This window comes from Onychostoma macrolepis, chromosome 15 (assembly GCF_012432095.1).
Source record: "Onychostoma macrolepis isolate SWU-2019 chromosome 15, ASM1243209v1, whole genome shotgun sequence".
Lineage (NCBI taxonomy): Eukaryota > Metazoa > Chordata > Actinopteri > Cypriniformes > Cyprinidae > Onychostoma > Onychostoma macrolepis.
The window spans coordinates 12,216,387-12,240,060 of NC_081169.1; the positions used below are offsets into that span (position 1 = coordinate 12,216,387).

At 35.9% G+C, this 23,674-nt stretch overlaps 1 protein-coding gene across 2 annotated transcripts; it reads left to right on the forward strand.

Moving 5' to 3' along the window:
* The first annotated feature begins 1,811 nt into the window (after positions 1–1,811).
* ypel2b (yippee-like 2b) lies at positions 1,812–23,528 on the forward strand. Of its 2 annotated transcripts, none has more exons than XM_058745430.1 (5): positions 1,812–2,000; positions 9,406–9,635; positions 9,852–9,895; positions 11,338–11,446; positions 20,859–23,528. In XM_058745430.1, the coding sequence occupies exons 2-5, from the start codon at positions 9,519–9,521 to the stop codon at positions 20,898–20,900; spliced, it is 312 nt and encodes a 103-aa protein (XP_058601413.1). In that variant the 5' UTR covers positions 1,812–2,000; positions 9,406–9,518; the 3' UTR covers positions 20,901–23,528. The 2 variants fall into 2 exon arrangements, with proteins under 2 accessions (XP_058601413.1, XP_058601412.1); XM_058745429.1 differs by lacking the exon at positions 20,859–23,528 and adding an exon at positions 14,040–16,239.
* Positions 23,529–23,674: the final 146 nt, after the last annotated feature.

Sequence of the window (23,674 nt, forward strand, 5' to 3'; positions counted from 1 at the left end):
GTACACACAGAAAAATAAGGGTTTCAAATTGTACCTTTCTGGGTACAACAGCTTGTGCCTGGAGCAGTACCCTATTAGGGGTAAAAAAAAAGCACAAATATGTCCTTTTAAGGGTACTGCTCCAGGGACAAGCTGTTGTACCCAAAAAAGTACAATTTTAAACCCTTATTTTTCTGTGTGTACTCCCATAAAACTCTTTTGGGCCTGTGGACTTTTTACATTATCTCTTAAAGCACACTTTCCAAATTGTCAGTAGTTTAAGTTCAACACTGGATACAAATGTGTTACTTTAAAAATCATCCCCTTGTACCTACTATAACTGGGGGAAAACGCATTTTGACCAGAAGAGGGCGCTCTATGATAACTAAAACTTGCTCTAACTAACCAATGAAATACAAGCACTGTTTGTGAAAGTATCATATCACTTTACACATATACTAAGACATAACATAATATAAATAATGTATGCAACATGAAAACGTCTTCAACCGTACATTTAACTACTTGTCATAGATTAAATTGTATATGCCTTCCTGCTATTTCCTAACAAGTGTTGAAGTAGTACTTCAAGATGTTGTTTAAAAAGTTGAAAATGAAGAATATACTTACATAGTTGTGTTTGGTAGGACCTTAAAGCGACTTCATCACAGAATGAACATGATGAAGTAGCTTAACCCTAAAACAGGCAACGTGTACCAGATACATACTCTTTAGTCTCTCTTTAGCGTTCCCCATTGGTGGTTATGGGGGGTGGGAGGGGTGTAGAAAATGCACAGAAAATACACAGAAGTCACAGAAATCACATCAAATACAAGGGGGAGCCCCTTGATAAAAAAAATCTCTCAGAGAAGTGGGGTGGATGAGGGTTATAAATCGCATCAAGGAGAGCAGATCCCCCTCGCATTCGCATAGAAATCGCATTCCAGGGCCCGGGGCCCTTAGGGAAGAGCCTTATAGGCCTTCCTGGCCTCTAGGCCCCCTGTACACAGTCCCCTTTCTATTTATTTTGAGTTTAAAAATTGTGCAAATGTTAATATTTGCATGTAAAACTGACAATGTTACATTTAGTTGACTACATCTTTGCATTTTTATCTAGATTTTTCTCTTGCAGGGTTTATGGTAGAACAAGAGGGCCACCATCCTGCAGCGTTTAGCTTCAACCCTGATCAAACACATCTGAAAAATCTGACAAAAGTTTTCAGGATTACATAAAAAAATATATTTTGTTACATAAATGACATTATATGATTGTTTAGGGATGGCGCTAAGTCGTGCAGGACAGTGGACCTCAATGGTTGGAATTGCCCACCCCTGAGGAAATGTCTATGCCTCAATTTAAGAACACTTAGACGTGTCATACATGCAGCATATTTTGAATAATCCGTATTTGTTTGCATTAAATAAATCGTAGAATTATTGATGACTTGGGCTGTTTTTTATACCCTAAACAGGCAACGTAACCTGGGAGATACAACTCACAAAATCCAAAATATATCAAATATTACAAAAATTATTTTGAATGTGTTTTACTTAAGTCCAGACGATATAAAAAGTGACATGAAATGATTTTTTGCTGATCATTTTCCACTCTTGCCTGTTTTACCTCCAACCCCAAAATAGAATACATACTAAACGAACAAATGAGGTTTTGACGATAAGTTCTGCCTAAACTCAGTTAGCGCTGCAGGTAGAGACCAGCCTAAATAATGATTGGTTGATTTTTTCACGTTCTGTCCAATCAGCGTAGTGTTGCTATGCCTCTGCGCCTCAGTGATTGGTGGAAGCAGTTGTCACTCAGGTTGTAGGTGATGTACAGTGTGATCGTGCCCAGACTAAACTTGGTTTACATGCACCACGTCCACACTGACCGCGAGAGAAGCGGGAGACGGAATTTGTCGTGATAGGACTGCAAGCGCAAAGTTTACTGTGAATCCTGATTTACTTTCACGGAAGAGGAGCACGTGCCACTATCTCACAACCTCGATTTCTTCTTTCCAAAGGTAAATGCTTGACATTTTAACGAGCAGTTAAATATAAAAGTTTGGTATAGTCATCTGCTGTATGTAAATAATGTCAACTGATATCGACAGTGAGCTGGTCATGATGACAGTGTTGCATTATAGTAGTGTTGGAGAAGCTGGATGGTGTGATGTGCTGCAGGTCCGCAGTGGTGCTGCTGATGCTTGTTTATCTAACACCTCCACTATCACATCCACCAGCAGCATCAGCATCACTGCAGCAACAGCAGTGGCACATGTATCATTCATCTCTGACAGTGATCTCCTCAATCGTTGTGTCTGCATGACATGTAAGTGCTATCAGTCATAAATGAAGACATTTCTGCATTTAGGGCTGCATTAGTGTGTACTTTATCCAGTCTGCGTCATGTCTGAGTTCTCCAGGACATAAACATTGCAGACCTACTTGCAATTGCAAATATATATATATATATATATTTGTATTCTATACAAATAGAATATTCAGCATAAAAAATATTATTAATAAAATATTAATATTTAATAGACTATTTTACAGACATTTAACATTCAATAGCTACTTAGAATATCAGAATATATAATAAAATGTTATAGAATATTCAGCATAAATAAAATGGATAATTTCAAAGAATTTAATACAATTTAATATATTTAGAACATTTTTAAATAAAATTGCAATAGAATATTCAGCATGCACAGAATTGACTATTCAATGGAGTAGAATAACCAAAATATCTGGTATTTAGAATTTGAATTTGATTGAATGTTATCTAATATTTAATACTCAGAAAAAACATTCACCCACATCACTATAACACTACAATTCATGACCACACATAACAGATTTTGCACTTTTCATGGACTTTTTGAGTTGTATTATATTGGCTGTGTTTCAAAACCTTGTATGCTCTCTAACTAGACAGCATTGATGGCTTTGAATTCATATTACTTTGATGACAGTTATACTGCAGCATTGAGAAGTAGGTTGAGTTATCAGCCTGTGAAGTTGTGATATTGTCTCACATTTTACTGCCTTTTTTAGTGGGAATTCGCTCTGGTATGTTGTATTAGGCTCAAAAATTCATATTAAATATTGTTAATGGTACTGTTGTCAGGGGTCAAATTTGAAAGCATGCTTGGGCTGCCATGAGGACACCGTGCCAGTAGAGCAGTGTGGCTGAAATCCAGCCCCACATACTGTCTGCTGTCAGTACATGAGGTTCAGTACAGCACAGCACAGCACTCAAACAGTGAGTTATTACATAAAACAATAATAAGAATTGATTACTGTTTTATATTCAACAAGCTCTCTCGCTCTTACACGATCGAATTCAGAGCAAATGCTGACAAGTCATTTCTGAGATGCTGTCAAATTCAATCCGGTCAGAGATTATGTTTTTCAATAGTACTTCCTGCAGGTCTTAAGCTATGGTATTATACTGTGACACTCTGTGCATAATAAACTGCATTTATGAATGCAAATACAAGCCATCAGAAATGGATAATCACAAAAAGCAGAACATTTTAATTTTCATGGCCCACTCAGGAAATTACAGGGGCTGTATAATCATTTTGCTATGACGTAACATCGTATTACAACATTTTCCAAAATTATAAAAGTATGGTTGTGTGTTGCAAAATGCAGATTAGAAATCCTGTCTCAAAGTAATTACAGTTAATGCATCACCAAAAAGACTGTTAAATAAGACGCTAGGGGCTGGACAGCCAGTGAAGGAGGATGGGACGCAGCACAAGGACACACAGCACATTTTCCCCTCTTTTCTGTTGCTGCTGTTATCCCCATCAGCGCTGCTTCAGTTACATAAGGAAGGTCCTTGTGTTGCACAGGCCTTTAAGTGATGAGTGCTACAGCCCCTCTGTCACAGCAAATGCATCAGAGCACTTAGCAGGGGGCAAATTAACAAAATTAAAGGTACTGTTCACCAAAAAAAAAAAAAAGAAGATAGACATGTCAGAGACATGCTGGTATTTTTTCCATAGATCACAGTAAACAGCCTCATACAGCTCTTTCCATAAAACAAAGAGTATGGCTTCAGAAGATTTGGAATATAGCGCACATGTCATTTGGACTATTTTATAGTGCTTTTTGTCATTTTTGAAGCATGACAGGGGTGCGCGAATGAGTGATTTTATTTCACTATACCGATATATATATATATCACAATATAGTTATTTTTTGCTTTAAATAAGGTCTTTATGATATCAACTTTTTGATACCATAAAAATTTCATAATTCTTGTCACCAGTGTGAATACCACAAAAAAACTAATACTAGCCTAAAAAAAAAAAAAAAAAACTCAAGCTCACTGAAGACAAGTAAGCAGTCAGCATTTAAACAAGAATAATAAACTAATTACAAGCAATAGGACAAAAAACTACAGAAGAACAAATGAATAAGCAAATAATCAAATGTATAAAAACACTGCATATTCTTCACTGTGTAAATTAAATATTCTTGTAAAGTTAATCTTTTTCTTTCATTTTCTGTGTAAATTAAAGATACAAAAGGGATTTAGTCATGAGCAGTGAGAGATTTTCTCTCTTGTTTGATTAAAATGAATGACAGACAGCAGGAATATTAGACTGCTATCACTTTAAGAGCTGCCCGGGTCCAATGTACTGTCACACGTGTATTTTTTTCTCAGCTGTTTGCTTTCACTTAAGACCTAAATTACTGTGTTTACAAGGATACTTCCAAGCATGGGCATTTTGACACATGCAAGTGTGTGTATTTAACCGTTCAAGGCCTATAAAGAGGCAAAAATAACTCAGTTCAGTACTCCCACTCTATATGAGCACATTTTTACATGCGCGCGCCTCTCTGACAGCACTCAGAAACAGTCTCTCAGGCAGCATATAGTGAAAGGAGTTCTCTTTCACTGCTGATTGCGTTTAAGTGGCTTAAAATCACTTGTTTTTAGACAGCAGTACTTAAAAATGCATGCAAGCAATATGTTTTCATGACCGTGTAGCACAGCAGTGTCACATGAGCATGTAACCGCGATAGATATTCCAAAATCTCTACTGGTTGACAGTTAATCTTGTCTACTAGTATATCGCGCACCTCTAATGACAGACCTGTAAAGAGTTGCATAATCATAGCCATTATGTTTGGACTGTTGTTGCATCTAAATATGCCTATGTCTATACTATATGTGACCCTGGACCACAAAACCAGTCTTAAGTCGCTGGGGTATATTTGTAGCAATAGCCAAAAATACACTGTATGGGTCAAAATTATAGATTTTCCTTTTATGCCAAAAATCATTAGTATATTAAGTAAAGATCATATTCCATGAAGATATTTTGTAAATTTACTACTGTAAATATATCAAAACGTCGTTTTTGATTAGTAATATGCATTGCTAAGAATTCATTTGGACAACTTTAAAGGCGATTTTTTTTCAATATTTTGATTTTTTTGCACCCTCAGATTCCAGATTTTCAAATAGTTGTATCTCGCCCAAATATTGTCCGATCTTAACAAACCATACATCAATGGAAAGATTATTTATTCAGCTTGATGTATAAATCTTGAATTGAAACTTAAGACTGGTTTTGTGGTCCAGGGTCACATATAGTATGCAAAAAAGTGAAATGAGTATGTCCAAATCCAAAATATACCCAGATGACTTACTACTTCTGCCGAGATTCTGGAGTATGAATTCGATGGACACTTTACTATCGCATGAGGCCACAGGAGAGGAGTTTTGAATGGTAGCTGGTAGGTCATGTGACAGTGATAGCATGGTGGATAATGTATGTCTGGATTTCATTCATACTACTCATATTCAGACTATATAGAACGTGTTTTTTTTTTTAATGGTCATGAAGTAAGTTTTAATCCAAATGACTTTGGACGCAGTTTGTGTCTTAAGAGCTAGTTTGACCCAGGGTTGCCAGGTCTGTGAAACAAATCTAGCCCAAAACTAGCCCAATTGTGTTTTTTCTGTGCTTTTCCCCTCCATTGCGGGGTCTTCTCCATTGAAATCACATTCCGGGTGGTCCTCCTCTGTCGAAATTGCTTTCCGGGTGGTGGGGGAGAGATCGCTTTAAGGTGGACTAAAAAACAATTCACGGCAACAGTGTAAAAATAGCCCAATTCCATGGTCAAACTGCAGGTATGGCAACCCTGGTTTGACCAACTAGCAGTTAGTCAAGGCAAGGGGTAATCTTACTTTTAGGATTCAAATTAGACTAAACTACTTTTTTATGTAACTGACATAAAAAAATCTATGACCATTCTTAAAAAATAGTAGAGGAGTAACTTCCCACAAAAGGAAAGGGCTATGTAAGATTTCTTTAAAATGTTGTTCCATGGAAGAATAACAGCATATGGCTTTAGAAAGATGTGAGAATTAATAAATTATGACAAATTTATTTTCATTCATGGGTCAATTATTCCTTTAATGCTGGTATTTATGTTTTTAGTAGTGTTTGTACTATGTTGAGCATTGCTGAAAAACCACTCAGAACAGCTTAGAAAATCTGACTGAATCTTTTGTTTAAATGAGTTCATGCATAAATTAAATTATGTCATAATTTGCTTGCCCTTATGTTGCTCGTTCTAAACCTGTATGACTGTCTTTATTCAGTGGAAGTGATTTAACTTCAAAATATCTTCTTTTATGTTCCATGGAAGAAATAACATACAAGTTTGGAAGGACAGTGTGAACGATCCCTAAAAACACTTGATAAAATGACTATAAAGCATCTTATAAGCTATGTTGCTTTCCATCCAGCTTGTGTCCAGCTTTGTGATCTGTGGCACAGTTTATGTGTTGGTTCAGTGATCAGTATTTGAACTGGTTGTGCCTGAAGGTACATCAGCGTTCATGGATCAGAGCTCATCTGATGTGTTTTTGTTTGCATGATGAAACCATACCGAGACTCTCTCGCTTCACTTTTATCGATCTGGCTGTTATGGCAATACAAAACCTGGATTCAATTTGCAGCTGCGTGAATAAGGAGGAATACAAACACAAAATCCCAAGCAAAGACATGAATAGGTTGGAATAATCATTCGAGGGCATTAAAAGGTGGATTTGATCATTTTTTCTCAGAGGATAGTTTACATTTTCCTGATATACTGATAGCCTGATTCCACTTTTACTATAATTTATTGATGTTTTCATACAAAACAGCTTACATTTCAGTTTAAATAATATTGAGACGGAACCAGTATTAACTTTGAACAAATAAAAGCCACTTAGTCTCTCCCAAAGCTTCTGTGAGAGAAAGAGAAATCCATTATCTCATCTATTATGCAGTTATCATAGCAGTGTCACAAAAAGCATCGTTTGGTTGACAGTAAACTGTAAGAAAACACCACAGGGTCTTTCAACATCGTGTCCTGAGCAAACTCGCAGAGTCCTAAAATACCCGCACGGGTCAGGGTGTGGAACTGGGGCGAGAGCGGGTCACCAGAATGCTAGAGGGTTTATTTGTGGACGTGTCGCAGTACGAGTGTGTGTTTGCCCCAGCCGACGGTTGTGTGTTTGTGTGGGAAAGCTCTTCGATCTATCAGTAGACTCTTTATTCTCCGACCCCACGCTTTGGCGGGGAAACAATGGACAGAACACAAGAGTCGCTTTTTGCTCCAGACTCTTAAGATGGGCTCTCCCCTGCCTCAACAAAGCCTTCTGACTGCAGGAGTAATGTAAAAAAAAAAAGCATCAGACTGGTGCATGCAAACACACTTGCTAACCACTATTAAACAAAATGGAAAGAGGGTTTGATCGTGCAGAAATGGCCACCATGATGTTAGGGTGTTGTGGGTGGTTGCCAAGGCATTGGCCATTTCTGGCCCAAGCTTAAAGAGCTTACACTAAAGTATCTAGTAGATATCTATGTTAAAAAATGACCGTAATTGTAACGGTAAAAAACTGTGAAAATGCTACAGTAAAAACCTGTTAAATGGTTAACGGTAAGTTCCTCTAATATAAATGGTGAAAAACTGTAATAGACATTTCAGACAATTTTACGGTGAAATACCATTTTTGGAAGTGAAGAAGAATATAAAATTTACAGGGAAAACCGTAAATTGACGTTCCCAGAATTCCCTGCGTTGCATTTCAAATTGGATGTTTTTTCTTTGAAATAACTATGTTTCTTCTTAGTTTTTTCTTATCAGTTATGTTTATTAGGGTTGTTAGTTACATCTAATGTTGTTAAATTAATGTTTATTGCATATTTCGGTTTAATGAGTCTCACCATGATGGTGTTTAGTGTTTGTGTGAATGGCACTGTGCACCTTCTATATGCTATTATTTAAAAGCTGCCTGTGATGGGTTTTGGTTCGTCATACGACTTTCTTATCACCACCTGCATTTGGTGGTTATCAGTGTATTTCAAAGGTACGAAACAGATTTCAGTACTTCATTAGGTTGGCATATTAACATTAAATCAGTTAATGAAATTACGGTATTTGACTGTAAATTTAAGTTAAATACAAATACAATTCTATTGCAAAATGATGAGATAATTTCAATAGTGAATACATTTAAAACAATTCTCATAAAAGTAGTTTACACATACTTTTAAATAATGTTCGAGTGGTTTTTTTTTTTGTTTTTTTGAGGCAACATAAATTGAATTGAATAATTAACTATATTTTAAACCAAAACCCGAAACAAACAAAAAATGTGGTAATATATTTAATTCATTCATTTACTTTTATAAAATACTACTGACAAAACTCTTAATATGCATCTTTAACTACATGTTGTCATATGAGCAATCACTCAATAACTACACTGATTTAGGTTTTATGAGCAAAAAAGTGGTTGTAAGCTGCATGTGTTTGATTTACTTAAAATAACCAGTCATTTGTTCAGTAATCATTTGGACTACAATGGTTGCACTATATGTTTTTATTTTAACTAAAAAGCTCCTTCTTTTAGGCCTGCAAAACGATTAATCATGAAAATCAAAATAAAAGTTTATGTTTACATACTATATGTGTGTGTACTGTGTATATTTATATGTAATATATCATATATGTATATATTTATAAAAATATATTTGTATGTATTTGTTAAATCTAACATATTTTTTCTCAATATATACATATATATGTATGTATTTATGTATACATAATAAATATACACAGTACACACACATAGTATGCAAACATAAACTTTTATTTTGAATCGATTAATCGTGATTAATCGTATTGCAGCCCTACTTCTTATAAGATTAATTCTTTCAGGAATTGTAAGATTCACACTGTAGATTCAGTAGTGTTATAGATTCTGAATAAGAGCTGGTTCTTGATTCTTAATCTTACTAAAATACTAAATTTGAGCAATAATAATGTAACCTTGTAGATATTCTCGTACAAAACTCACGGCACTGGTTGACCCAGGACATCCCTGTGTGTGTGCAGGTGTATACCTCCCACCCCGCCCCACCACGGCCCTCACCTGTGTGTTGCGGTGCTTCCCTTGTGAGCCGACCTGGGCCGGCAGCCCCTTCTTGCACCGCCCGCCGACCCGGCCCATGGTCACCATGACGCGCTCCAAAACTTTCCAGGCGTACCTGCCCAGCTGCCACCGTACCTACAGCTGCATCCACTGCAGAGCACACCTCGCCAACCATGACGAGCTCATCTCTAAGGTGATTAATGAGCCGAGAATTAACGACCTAACAACAGCTGCAGGAACCAGACACGAACAAACATGTTTGTTAAGCATATGAAGCTCACAGATTAGAAGATCAACACATGCTGTTTAATGTAAACAAAGCAGATACTGTAGTTTCAGATTATCATTTGAACGTGATATTGTATGCAGCTCTCTAAGGAATGTGTCTCTCTTTTTTTTTCTCTTTTAGTCGTTTCAAGGAAGTCAGGGCAGAGCATATCTGTTCAACTCTGTGTAAGTTGTTTCTGTGTTTTTACATGGGTATTTGATTGTACAGTTATGGCATTTGAAGAAGTGGTGTGTTTATACACTAACTCAAAAGTTTTTTCATGTTTTTGAAAGAAGTACATGTGACCATGGACCACAAAACCAGTCATAAGGGTAAATTTTTTTAAATGAAGATTTATACATAATCTGAAAGCTTTCCATTGATGTATGGTTTGTCAGGATAGGACAGTATTTGGCCAAGATACAATAATTTAAAATCTGGAATCTGAGGGTGCAAAAAAAATCGCCTTTAAAGTTGTCCAAATGAAGTTCTTAGCAATGCATATTACTAATCAGAAATTAAGTTTTGATATTTTTATGGTAGGAAATTTACAAAATATCTTCTTGGAACATGATCTTTACTTAATATCCTAATGATTTTTGGCATATCGATAATTTTGATCCATACAATGTATTGTTGGCTATTGCTACAAATATACCCAACTGTTTTCTATTTTAATATAATAAAACAAATTTAATTTAGTCCTGTGATGGCAAAGCTGAATTTTCAGCATCATTACTCCAGTCTTAAGTGTCACATGATCCTTCAGAAATCATTCTAATATGCTGATTTGCTGCTCGAGCGACATTTATTATTATTTATCAATGTTGAAAACAGATGTGCTGCTTAAATTTTTTGGAAACCTTGATAGACAACATTTTTTGTGATTCTTTGATGAATAGAAAATTCAAAAGAACATAATTTATTTAAAATATAAATCTTTTGTGACTAGCTGTTTCCATCCACCTAATTTTATGCAAATTTTGGGACATCGCATAAAAAAACACTGCATGGAAGTGCCAAAATGTACTTAAATTCTAAAAATGCACATAAAAATCTTGAGTCTGATTTTTTTAATTTTTAAGAAGACAGCAAATAAACTACAATAGAAACACATTTACAAAATAAATTCCTTGATGCGCATCAAAGAAGTCACGTGATTTTGCCTTAAACAGATCATGTGATTGGATGACTAACCAGCGCACCAATCTCATCACACCTCATCTCAAAAGTTATTTTAATCATTTTGAAATGCCTGAGCCAAAGTCTGTCATCAAAATGATTTGGTATAATCAAAACTGTCTCACACAATTACGTTCATAAACATCAGGCATCCGAACGCAAGATAACATGACAGTGTTTGTTATTGCATGTTGTCTGCATGCAAGTAATTTATTATGTAGGCAAAAACAGCCACAGGCTTGCAGCAACTTTAATTTTTGGGGGGAAACATAGCTAGTGCTAAAGTCTTGATTAATTTAATGCATCCTTGGTAAATAAAAGTATTATTAGAAAATCTTACTGACCACAAGCTTTTGATTATTAGTATATAAACTCATGTCTACTATGTTTCCACAAACCTAACTGTAGCTTCCTGTGCATGACTGTGTCTCACTTGTCTCGTCAGGGTGAACGTGGGATGTGGTCCTGCAGAGGAAAGGGTTCTGCTCACTGGCCTTCACGCAGTGGCAGACATCTACTGTGAAAACTGCAAAACCACACTGGGGTGGAAATATGTAAGAGAAAACACTCCCAACACATGGAAAGTTAAAGGGCATTTACATAAAACTGACAGCAGATGATAACACAGGTCATTTACATGTAATAAGAGAGGCGGTGGAAGATGGTTATACAACTAAATTATGACTGTACAAGATGCCGTAGCTTAGTTCACCCAAAAATGAAAATGTTGGCTTGTTTTCTTCTGTGGAGAACAAAAGAGGATGTTCAAAGAATGTTTGAACTGTTTTTGTCCATATAATGAAGAAAGTAAGGCATGCATACATGAGAGTGAGTAAATGAAGACAGAATTTTCATTTTTGGGTGAACTATCCATAGAATCTATTTGGAGCCTCATTTACCTGAAGAAACTGAATGTGCTTGCATTGACCGAACAAGTCATGGACACTTTGAATTGATAGCACATTGTTAATATGCACGACTTTGCAAGTTTATGCTTGCTCATAAAGGCTTGTCTAAGCAGGACACATTCCTTGCATGGCGTCCGTTTTTAATCAGCAGTTGTGCCGCATGCCGATTGTTTTTTTCCGGCACTGGTAGATTTCCGGTCGCCCTTGACATGGAGTCTTGAGCGAAACAAACACCAGTAAGCACATAAACAAGTATACGTTCCCATAGTGGCCTGGTTATTTATAAGCACGTCAGATATTTATGTCGATGTGAATGCAGACGTTTCAGAGTAGCAGGGAAGTTTGACCCAGTGCCCTTCTCCAGAAATCTGATGAGTGCTCCCTGCTGCCTGCATCCATCAGCTATAAAAAGAAAAGACAAACAGAATATTAAATGCATTAGTGAAACTTTTTTTGTCCTACCTATTTGTTAAAAAATACATTAAAAAGCTATTTGTGTCAGAGATAAAATTGTCCTGATACAATAATAAAGAAAAAAATCCTCAATAAAATTCGTCTTTTATTATTATTTCTTGTTTTTTTATCCTTAATAAAATCCTGGTCCAGCCAGCATGCAGGGAAAAAAAATGAAAAGATAACACTTTACAATAAGGTTCCATTTGTTAACATTTCTTAACGACATTAGTTAACATAAACTTACAATGAAAAATACTTCTGAAGCATTTATAAGTTAATGTTGATTCCAAATATTAAAATAAAAAAATCATATCTATTATTTAATGGACATGAGCTAACATCTGTGTTTTTCGTAACTAATGTTAACAAAGATTAATAAATACCTTAACAAATGTATTGCCCACTGTTAATGTTAGTTAATGCATTAAATATAGTTTAAAAAATGGAACCTTATTGTAAATCGTTACCAAATAAGATAAATAAAAATGGAAATTATATCATAGGACACCTGCAGACATAACTGACATAATTTGACCTTTTTATGATAGGGCAAGGCAAGTTCAGGTTACAAAAATGTCATGTGGTGCAACTCTCCATAAAACATAATATTTAAATTTAATACTTCATGATATTTGAAAAACAAGTATATTTAAAAACGTTTTTTGAAAATAATGATTAACATGAAAATATGTTATTACTTTTATTTTATGGTTACACCGCATGACATTTTTAGAGTCATTTTAAAGAGATAGTTCACCCAAAAATGAAATTCTGTCATTAATTACTCACCCTCATCCAAACCCGTAAGACCTTCGTTCATCTTCAGAACACAAAGATATTTTTGATGAAATCCGAGAGCTTTCTGACCCTCCATAGACAGCAACATAACTGAAACGTTCAAGGATCAGAAAGGTAGTAAGGACATCTTTAAAATAATCATATCAGTGGTTCAACCTTAATTTTATGGAGCTACTTTTTGTGTACAAAGAAAACAAAAATGACGCCTTTATTTAACCATTTCTTCTGTTCCGCGTCAGTCTCCACCACGTGTTCATGAAAGTACGATACACACGTGTACATTCCTCTGACTGAAAACGTCTACGTCATGCGTCATGGTACTGTCGTGAACACGCGTCGAAGACTGAAACGGAAGAGAAGAAATTGTGAACCACTGATGTCACATGGACTATTTTAACGATGGCCTTACTACCTTTTTGGACCTTGAATGTGGTAGTTGCTTTGCTGGGTCAGAAAGCTCTTCGGATTTCATTAAGGTCTTACGGGTTTGGAACAACATGAGGGTGAGAAATTAATGACAGAATTTTCATTTTTGGGTGAACTAACCCTTTTTTCTTCCTGTAAAAATGGGCGTGGCCATTTGTAAATTCTATTCGTCTGGCTTCTGGTCTTCTGGTTCTGAAAATTGCTGTGTCTTACCATATTATTTTAATGTATTATCTTAATTGTGAACACACTGGTTTGTAGTGTGAACAGTTTTACCGTTTACTGCACGTTGTTATTCTTCTTGTTATTTCCCTATAGCGGCTAATGAACTGGAAGTCTTGCCCATAGGCTTACTTCCGCCTTAAAGAAAAAGGTGGATACCTTAAAATTGTAACTTTACTTGAAAACGGCATTGAAAAAAGTCAAAACTATATGAAATCAAAATTTAAAGATTTTTCTTATCATGGACAGTCTATCGCTGACCTATAAATGATGACAAGTTTCACATCCAAGTTAGTCCTGCGGTCAATATCGTTTCTCGCTTTCCTCCTGCCCCCAGGAACATGCCTTTGAGAGCAGTCAGAAGTACAAGGAAGGCAAGTTCATTATCGAGCTCGCCCACATGATCAAGGACAACGGCTGGGACTGAGCGAGCGTCCTGGAGAGAGCAACGGGTGGATGGTGAATGTGTGGGTGAATGACTGACTTTGGTTTGCCATTACCCTCTTAAACCCTCTTCTACCCTCCATCTCTTGCTGACACACACACCCCTCGCCGGACCGGAATCAGGAGAGCAGGCCGCCCCGGGGGGCTTTGTGTGTCTGGAGGAGAGAGCGCGCGCGCGCGCGTGTGTGTGTGTGTGTGTGTGTGTGTGTCCGGCCCGGCACATGGGAGCACACTGAGATACATGAATGCATACACAAGGTGTACAGACATACGTGTGTAAAAACAACAGCATACCGCATGTCATGCTCATCTCAGCCCAATGGTTTATACTACAAGCGGCTCTATTCATACGCGTATATGACATAAGGCAGGGCTCAGGGGGCGAGCTGTGCTTGGCAGGATCAGGGTCACGAGTTCGCCGGGCTGATGGGGCTTTCTCCACTTTGTGTCAGTGAGAAACTACCAGGCTGACCTTTCTGAATTCAGCTGAGGTTTGCACCATCTGCGCCAGTGAGGAGGACTGGCATGGAGAAATCTCTGAATGGAGCTCTGACAGACAGGAATAGTTCACACAGAACTGAAGATTAATTACTTTGCAAGATGTGGAGTTTGTTTTCATCATAGGACAGATTTGGAGAAATTTAGCATTGCATCACTTGATCACCAATGGATCCGCAGTGAATGGGTGCCGTCAGAATGAGAGTCCAAACAGCTGATAAAACATCACAATAATTCACAAGTAACTCCAGGCCATTGATTATTGTTATGTGTGTTTGTGAGAAACTAATTCATCGTTAAGACATTGTAACTTTAAAACATTGCTTCTAGCTAAAATATGAGTTGTCTATCCATAATAATGCTTTCTCTTCTGAAAAAGTTGTCTCGTCTGAATTGGGAGAGATATATGCACAGATCAAGCACTGTTTACGATTGAAAGCAGTCCAAAATGTTTCTTGACAAATTTTGATTTTGGATTTTTTTTAAAGGCTTGATGGATTTCTTACAAATACACAGCTTTTCACTTCACAAGACATTAAATGATGGACTGGAGTCGTGTGGATTACTTGTGGATTATTATGATGTTTTTATCAGCTGTTTGGACTCTCATTCTGACGGCACCCATTCACTACAGAGGATCCATTGGTGAGCAAATGATGTAACTTCTCCAAAATCTGTTCAGCTGAAGAAACAAATTCAGATACATCTTGTATGGTCTGAGGTTCAGTAAATTCAGCAAACTTTCATTTTTGAGTGGAGTATTCCTTTAAAGGAATGAGAATTCACAATGAAAACTATTTCTTTAAACCATCTAAGAAATGTAAAGTGAAGTTTACCGTCATGCTTTCAGCATAAAATTACCATCTTACGATTCTGGATGAAACATGGGCGTAATTAAGTGAATGTAAACCTTTGTGTATAGCAGTTTACAGGTGTTGTATCTGGACATCTTTGTGTCTGTATTCCATGTTCCAACAGTTTGTGCTGTTCCCAGTCTCACGGTCTTCATTTGTACTGACTGCTCTTGCTTGTTAGTGGACTCCTTGGGGAATAAGGACATAAGATGAGACTGTACACTGCCTATCTGTTAGGTTCTTTAAAATAAAAACATAATTCATCATAGCTCCTCTGTACCCAAGACAACTAAAAGACACTTAAGCGTCTCTAAAAATCACCAAAGACCCAACTGCAAATTAGTTGACTTAACAAAAATGACTTTTTTTTGTTTTCTTTTTTTTTTTTGCTTGGATGCAGAGAATGGTAGCATGTGGGGTTGTGTATAGTGGAAAAACAAGTTTCTTGACATGTTTTACTGACACATAATTTAAATGACGTGGTAATATATATGTGCATAAACATATTTATTCACCATAACTGATTTTCATCTGTGTCAGGGATTAAATTGTTGCATTTGTTATCTGAGCATTATCACGCTTTATGTCTGGACACCAAACTTTACTACTTTTGTATTCCAGTAAGAAGTTTCAACTGTAGTGTATTTTATAAATGGATGAGGAGAGGATAATGTTATTGTAACTCCCATCAACATTGATATAAAATGTCAATAAAACTGAAATATTAATTTGCCTTATGTTTTTATTTTTGTATCATAACTACTGCTGTTTTTAATTTTTAAAGCTCCGATCTGAATCAAAAGGTTCGCGAACCCTCTTTGAAGTTCTGATCTGAATCAGATTATTCGCAAAACCCGCTTTGAAGTTCCAATCTGAAGTTCCGATCTAAATAAAATGATTCGCGATACAAGCTTTAACGTTTTGATCTGAATCAAATGTTTCGCGATATGTGCTTTTAAATTAAAATTCTTTCAGCATTTACTTACTCTAAATGTGATACTTTTCTTTTGAGGAATACAAAAGGAGATATGTAGCCTGCCCAAGTTGCTCTTTTCCATACAATGAAAATGGAGCAGGGCTAAAATGTACAGAACACCAAAATTTCAAAGTTATTTTTAATTTTGTTTTCTATTCACAGTAGCTTTCGAATAAAAAAAAAAAAAAAAAATTCTGAAAACATTTTCTTTTATGTTCCACAGAAGAAAGTCATATACACTGTAAAAAGTGATGTTAACTTAAAAAAATTGAGGAAACACGTTGCCTTAAAATTATTAAGTAAATAATAATTTTAAAAAAAAGTTAAGTGAACTTGACAATTCACTTAACTTATTTTTTTTAATTATCATTTACTTAAAAATTTTAAGGCAACAGGTTTCCTACATTTTTTGAAGTTAAGTTAAATTATCACTTTTTACAGTGTAGGTTTGGAACAACACGAAGGTCAGTAAATGATGACAGAATTTCCTTTTGGAGATGAAGAAGTTTATAAATGGTATACATTTACATTTAAGTCCACTTACATTTATGGAGCTTGACTTCCCAGGTTTCATTCATTTTTATTGTATGGAAAAGAGCAGCTTGGACATTCTGCTAAACGTCTCCTTTTAGAAGAAGGACTATCTTACCAGTGTGAAATGAGAGTAGACATTTAATGACGTTTTGTGTGAAATATTACTTGAAAGACTTCTTCAAACTAAAGTTTAACACTTTAAATTCAGGCTCAGCTTTGCAGATACACTTCAGTCCCACCTTCAACACTGCAAATGAGGTAAAAATCCAGATGTGGGCTCACCCTAACAAACAGACTATTATTTCAATATGGACAAGCTTAAAATACAAGATGGTGGCTACTCTCCACTCCTCTGTTGTTCCAGGGAGTGTGCCAGCCTTTCAGTTGCCCTACGTCTCCTCTTTACACAGACAGATGGCTCTGTGTTTGCACTGGGGGCCGCGTCTCCTAGCAACTGGCTCTCTCTCGCTCCTCAAGTTGCGGAGGAGGCAGTGCAAGTGTGTGTCTGTGAAGGGCTGGTGTCATTCAGTGTCTGGGCCCGCGTTTATCTCACACAGCTCGCTGCCTGAGGTTGTTTAAGGTCTGTCGGGTTGGGTAGTGCTCTGCCAAGTGTGTGGGCAAATAATATCACCTACAGTTGTTGATTACCCAGCTCTCCGGTGGTTAATGGATGAACATGTAGACAGGAAATACAAAGAAGAGCACACAGAGTGCGTACATACTCTGGTTTATAACTGTATCCTCTGTTCTGAGTCCTCCGATGACCTTTCGCTTGTTCAAGAGTAGCTTTAATGCCATACGTCTTGTCTAGCACTGTGATTAAACAGAGCAAGGAAGTTATACTGTCGCAAATAATGTCAGAGAGCTGAATGCAAGCCACAACATTCTGTAGCACTTTTTGGTTGGTAATTGTTTCTCAGGCGTAAAACATGGTTTGGATGACAAATATTTTTCGGCAGATGATCCAGATGCATTTCTTTTGAGTGCTGCATTTATACTGAATTTTTTGATCCGATGAATTTTGGATGCATTGAAATATTTGAATTTTTGTGGATTTCTATGGTATTTATGACCACCCAACCAGGGGTGTTTCCCAAAAGCAAAACCTATAGATATGTATACATAGAAGTTAAATTCAACTGCTCCAGACATGTCAACCCGTCCGCCATCTTGAAACGGTCAACGTGTCGCCAGTCACAGTAAAACTCAATACGTTTTTTTTAAGATGCCACAACATTGCACAACCCCTGGTTTTAAAAAACTGCAGAGATTTAAATTCCCAAAGAAATGAGATAGCTTTTCACAGGTCAGAATGTGTTGGTTTGCGTTTTTATAGGTATGTATTAGCTCAATATTACAGGTTTTTAAACTATAAACTAACTAAACTAATATTGTGTTACCTAACAGCTTGTTTCTTGTATTGTGTTAATTTAGCAGAAACATCTGTTGAAGTCTATTGCAGAAATAGATATTCATACATGCGTATGACTACGCTTCCAATGTGGCGCACGGCTTACATATAGCGGCCCATATAAACAGCTACTAATGAGGCATCTATGTGTGTATATATATGGGTTGTAGACGTGACATGGCATTTTCACTGTCCCACAAGATAAAAATGAATATAATTAATATTGTTGCTATTTAAAATGCAGTAAATGGTTAAACATTTCTTTGTCCTACATGGACCTGTTGTTGTAAAAGCTGCAGTGTTATCAGATTTTTTTTAAATTTTGAGCTATATCTCAAAATTGTCCTATGGTGTGACTGTCCCAAGCATGGTTCAGTAAATTACAACTTTTATAAATGAAAAATAAAAACATAAAAATGTTATTAAATACCTCTGGTATAATTGTACAAGTGTATTTTAGTAAAATCATTTTTTTCATCCATATATTTCTGAAAGCGTAGGAACTGAAAACCATGTCCTATGGTGTGACACCATATCCTGATTTTAAATCGACCAATGCCAGAGAAAACTTCATTCAAACATTCATGGTCGTGTTACTGAAGCCCCCTGTGAAGCTCCATGACACGTGCACATGGTAAATTTTGTCTCAGAATTGTTCAAATATTTAACTTTTTTGGAACCACTACAAAAGTGTTACATTTTGTTGTCCTTTGGTGTGACACCCCTAAATTATATTTCTTAATTAAAAACTGAATGTTAAACTACATAATCATGGAAAATTACGCAAATGTGTCTTGCTAACGGCTAATGACAGGTTAGCTTGGTATAGCAAGGTCATTAATTGACAGAAAAAGGCTGAAACGTCCTTTTGTGTGACAGAAAATGTCCTCCGGTGTGACGCCTGTACTGTCACAACACAGGACAAAGATTTCACACCAGAGGACAAGGTCTCTTTAAAAACCATTTTAAATAATTAGATAAGATTTATTCAACTACTTTTTTTTTTTTTTATCATTTTCAGTGTTCTTAAATGCAGTTGATTAATTAGATTAATATTAAATTATTTTCTGATGTTTTTACAGAAAACTTGTACTGTTATAAAGTGTCATGAAAATAAGTATAAAATGGTATATTTTGTTTTTGAAACAGAATGAATTGAGGGAGAGAAATTAGTGGAAGAGAGAGGACATGGAAATATAGACAGAAAATTAACAGGGATCCACGCAGAAAGGAGGAGATTCTAAGAGAACAATGCAGAAAGTAAACCGAATCAAAATGATGCCTTAAAAAGAGTAATTAATTAAAAAATGTATTCACATTTTAATGAATATAGTTTGAATATCAATCATATTTAGCTGTGCCGCACATGCAGTGGGGGGCTAGAAGAGTTTTAGTAACATACTGACTGACTAAGAGACTGAATTTTGATGATGAAAATTATTTTTTGTTTTGTTTAAAAAACATGTTGATATTGTTTGTATCAAAGTTAAACTTTCTCCTTTGACATGTTCAAAATTAAATAGAAATAATCGAATAACTACCATTTCTGCCATTAGTGTGACGCAATGTCCTATGGTGTGACGTAATGTCCTATGGTGTGACACACTTAAAAGAACCACAGATTTGTTTTTATCTCAAAACATCTTTAAAAAAAAGTTGAGTACTGCAATAGAGGAGATACAAATACCACTCAATTTAAAATGGTATAATTTTCAGCAGTTTTGAATGGATGACAGCAAAGTTTATCTTGTTGTCAAAGTTTGTCTTGAAATTGTCCAACAAGTCATAATTTCATATTAAATAAATAGCATTATATGAAAATAAGTGTCTAACAATGAAGATAAATCTCTCTCATGCTATGTATGTATTATTAAGAGTTTTTTTTTTTTCTTCTTAATTTTTGCTATGTCACACTATAGGACGAATTTATGGGACAGTTCAGTTTAAATGAAAAAAAACTGAAAGAATTGACGAAGTTAGTGACCCTTTATATTTTCTCAAAGATCAGACTTCACACTACATAAATGCATTTCTTTTCAAAAATTTATTTTACAAAAGAGCATTTTTACTGCCTATTTGTCAAATACCCATATATATATATATATATATATATATATATATATATATATATATATACATATATATACATATACATATACGTATATTTTTATATATATATATATATATATATATATATATATAAATAGCAAATGCGACAATCGTATGCAAATGTCAGAGTGAAAAATCCCAAAGGTCAGGTTAAATTTCACACACCAAGCTACTGTATAACAGAGGACCAGAAAAACCTGACTGAAATATGCACAAGTGAACTACTAATGCATTTTAATGCTGAATGTTTTCTTTGTTTTTACTGATGTTCATTGCATGGAAAAGAGCAACTCAGACATTCTGTTAAATATCTCCTTTTGTGTTCCACAGAAGAGAGACAGTCACAGGTATGGACCGACATTAGATGAATAAATGAAGTGAATAAATGCAGGAATATGAGCAGCACACAGAAGCAGAGGTGCTGTATCCAGCCCTAGGACGAAGTGTCTCGGGAGGTAATGACTCAGCAGAAAATCAAACAAAGAACATCAAGAGCTCATGTTCCTGAAACACCAGACTGCAGTAAGGAATGATGGTGCTCCGAGCGGATCGGGTTCTGTTTATTGGCTGGTGAAAGTGCAGTCCTCAGGGAGAACCGTCTTTTTTTGGCCAATGACCTCACATCTGCATCTCCCTCTTCGTCCAGCAGCAGTGCTTTTATGTAACGTTTACTCTCAACATAAGACTGTGGGCAAAAGCAAAGCAAACCTTAAAGGGATAGTTCACCCAAAAATACGAATATCTTTCTACAGTGGAACACAAAAGGAGAAATTCCAAGCTTTTCCATACAATGAAAGTGGCCTGTCCAACAACATTTTCAGTGAATACCAACTTAAATTTCAGCGTGTTTCTCTGAAAAGCTGTCATATTAAGAAGACTTGGAATAACATTTGAGAGACATTTCGAGTTTGTCAGCCCCAATCCCCATCCACTTTTATTATATGGAACTGAGCAGCATGGACATTCTTCAAAACGTCTCGTTTTGCCTTTTTTTGTGTTGATCAGTATGATGGTGCATAAATAATTACAGAATATGCTTTTTGGGTGAACTATCCCTTTAAAATGCCAAAGCTTGGCATAGTCTGATATTTTTATGGTAGGTTGACTGTTTTGAGTGTCGCCACCCTTCCTATTTAACAGAGACGACATTCACAAGCATCTTTCCATAAGCAATCCTTTCTCCTCGGTTCGGTGTTCAGCCTTCGTGGTGAAGGCAAGGCTCGCTGTAACCTGATGGAGTGTGAGCTGCAGAGGCTAAAAATAGCAGAGCTGTTCAGTGAGTCAAAACTCTGCAGCAGGGACTGACTCAGACAGACTCGCACAGACTGGTGCATTGACACAGTGAACAGAGAAAGCACAAGAGATTCAAGAGTGACATGAGACAAGCATGTGGCATATTGCAGTTACACTAATGCACTGTGATCTGATTGTGGCCTTTCAACAGGATTTGATCTTGAACCTAAGAGATACGCTAGTGTTATATTTCATTTCAATAACATCGATTAGTGAATCTCAAATTTCACTTCAAGTCAAATCTGGGTCTTGAAGCAAAACCAGTGTCCGGTACACCACACAGGCTACTTCACTGAAGTCTGTTGTAAACAAGCTCACTGGGAGGCATAGAATTAAACTGGGCCGAACTATATTTTCCCTGTGGATTAGGGATTGTGGTAATCTCTGCATTTGTTTAAGATTATACAGATTGCTTTATTCCTGTGGTCTACATTGAGGGCCGTTGAGAGTGTATGTGTAGAGCTGCGATATTATGGAGTCAGAACGCTTTTATATCTCACATTTAAAGATTTATATACAGATTATTAAACACTATTCAACTATTAAACACAAAATTCAGTTTGTTGCACAATGGATGTAATCATTATATATTATGTCAGTGTGCCGACTGAGGCTGTGAGCCACGATTGCTTAAAAACTGATTCCTATCCTTCCCTTGTTCATAACACTCAGGCATTCTAGAAAAGAAAGATTTAAACACTTAGTAAAGTGGAAAGATTTGAAACACCTGTTGAGAATTTATTACAATACGTAATAACGCACTACCAATACTGTCCAATAGATAGCATGATTTCCTCAAAATGTGTCATTATGTCTCAGTGTTATCAGTATATGCACAATAAATGTATATATTGTACCTGAGAGAAAACGTATTGTTTTGAAAGAGGTAAAATGATTTTTTTTTTAAATTTTCATTAAAGAAACTGTTGTATTTATTTCAAATGATTATCAAAAGGCAGTGATTATTTAGGAAAGGCTGCATGTGTCAGTAATTTTGTAGACAGCAACTTGAATAAACCATGCAAGACAACATCTACAGTCTGTATCTGTCTGACAGACCATTAGGACAGCAAATTACTGCAGTCATTACCTTGTTGGGATGCAGGAGCATAAATTTCCTTTTACTTTTAAGAGCATCTGCCAAATGTTTTGAATGCAAAGACCATTATGTTTGGAAGCTACTGTAAACATGAACAGGAAATAATTGATCAAATTTGAAAAAAGAACAGGTGACTACAGCACTGATGTTATTATTATTATTGTAGAGACCAGGCCTAGTTCTGCATTCAAATACAAGTGTTAAATAAAGATTAACTGGTTACATTTTGAGAGTGTTCTAAGATGCCTCATTATGATCAAATTTTGGGATTTGAATTACACGTTTGTAATCTTAGTTAAGATCAATTTCAGTTTGGTTGAGCCATCAATCATATCTGGTTCATGCATGCTATATGTTTTGTTTTTCAGTGTGTTAATACATAATTATTCTTATTTGAGCACACAGCCAATAAGGAAAGCAGAATCATTAGGAAAGATGCAGTCTATCATGACTCTTTTCATTCAATTTATATTGATCTGTCCTCTCACCTCCATCTATGCTCATTTGACCATTCATGTTTAAATGAATTAATAATTAAAATCCTGCACGTAAATTGTGACACGGATGTTTCATTAGAAATAGAAATACATTTATAATGAACTTATATTAAAAATATTTATAAAGTGCAAACAAAAATACAAACTATAAAAACAAATAGTATAATATATATATATGTGTGTGTGTGTGTGTGTATGTATGTATGTCTATGTATGTATATTATCACTAGAGTAAGACAATCTCTCGTGTAGAAATA

Coding starts and splice junctions, on each gene's coding strand:
- ypel2b (XM_058745429.1), top strand. CDS start 9,519: ATGGTCACCATGACGCGCTCCAAAACTTTCCAGGCGTACCTGCCCAGC. Junction 9,636..9,851: donor ATGACGAGCTCATCTCTAAG/GTGATTAATGAG, acceptor TTTCTCTTTTAG/TCGTTTCAAGGAAGTCAGGG. Junction 9,896..11,337: donor GCATATCTGTTCAACTCTGT/GTAAGTTGTTTC, acceptor TTGTCTCGTCAG/GGTGAACGTGGGATGTGGTC.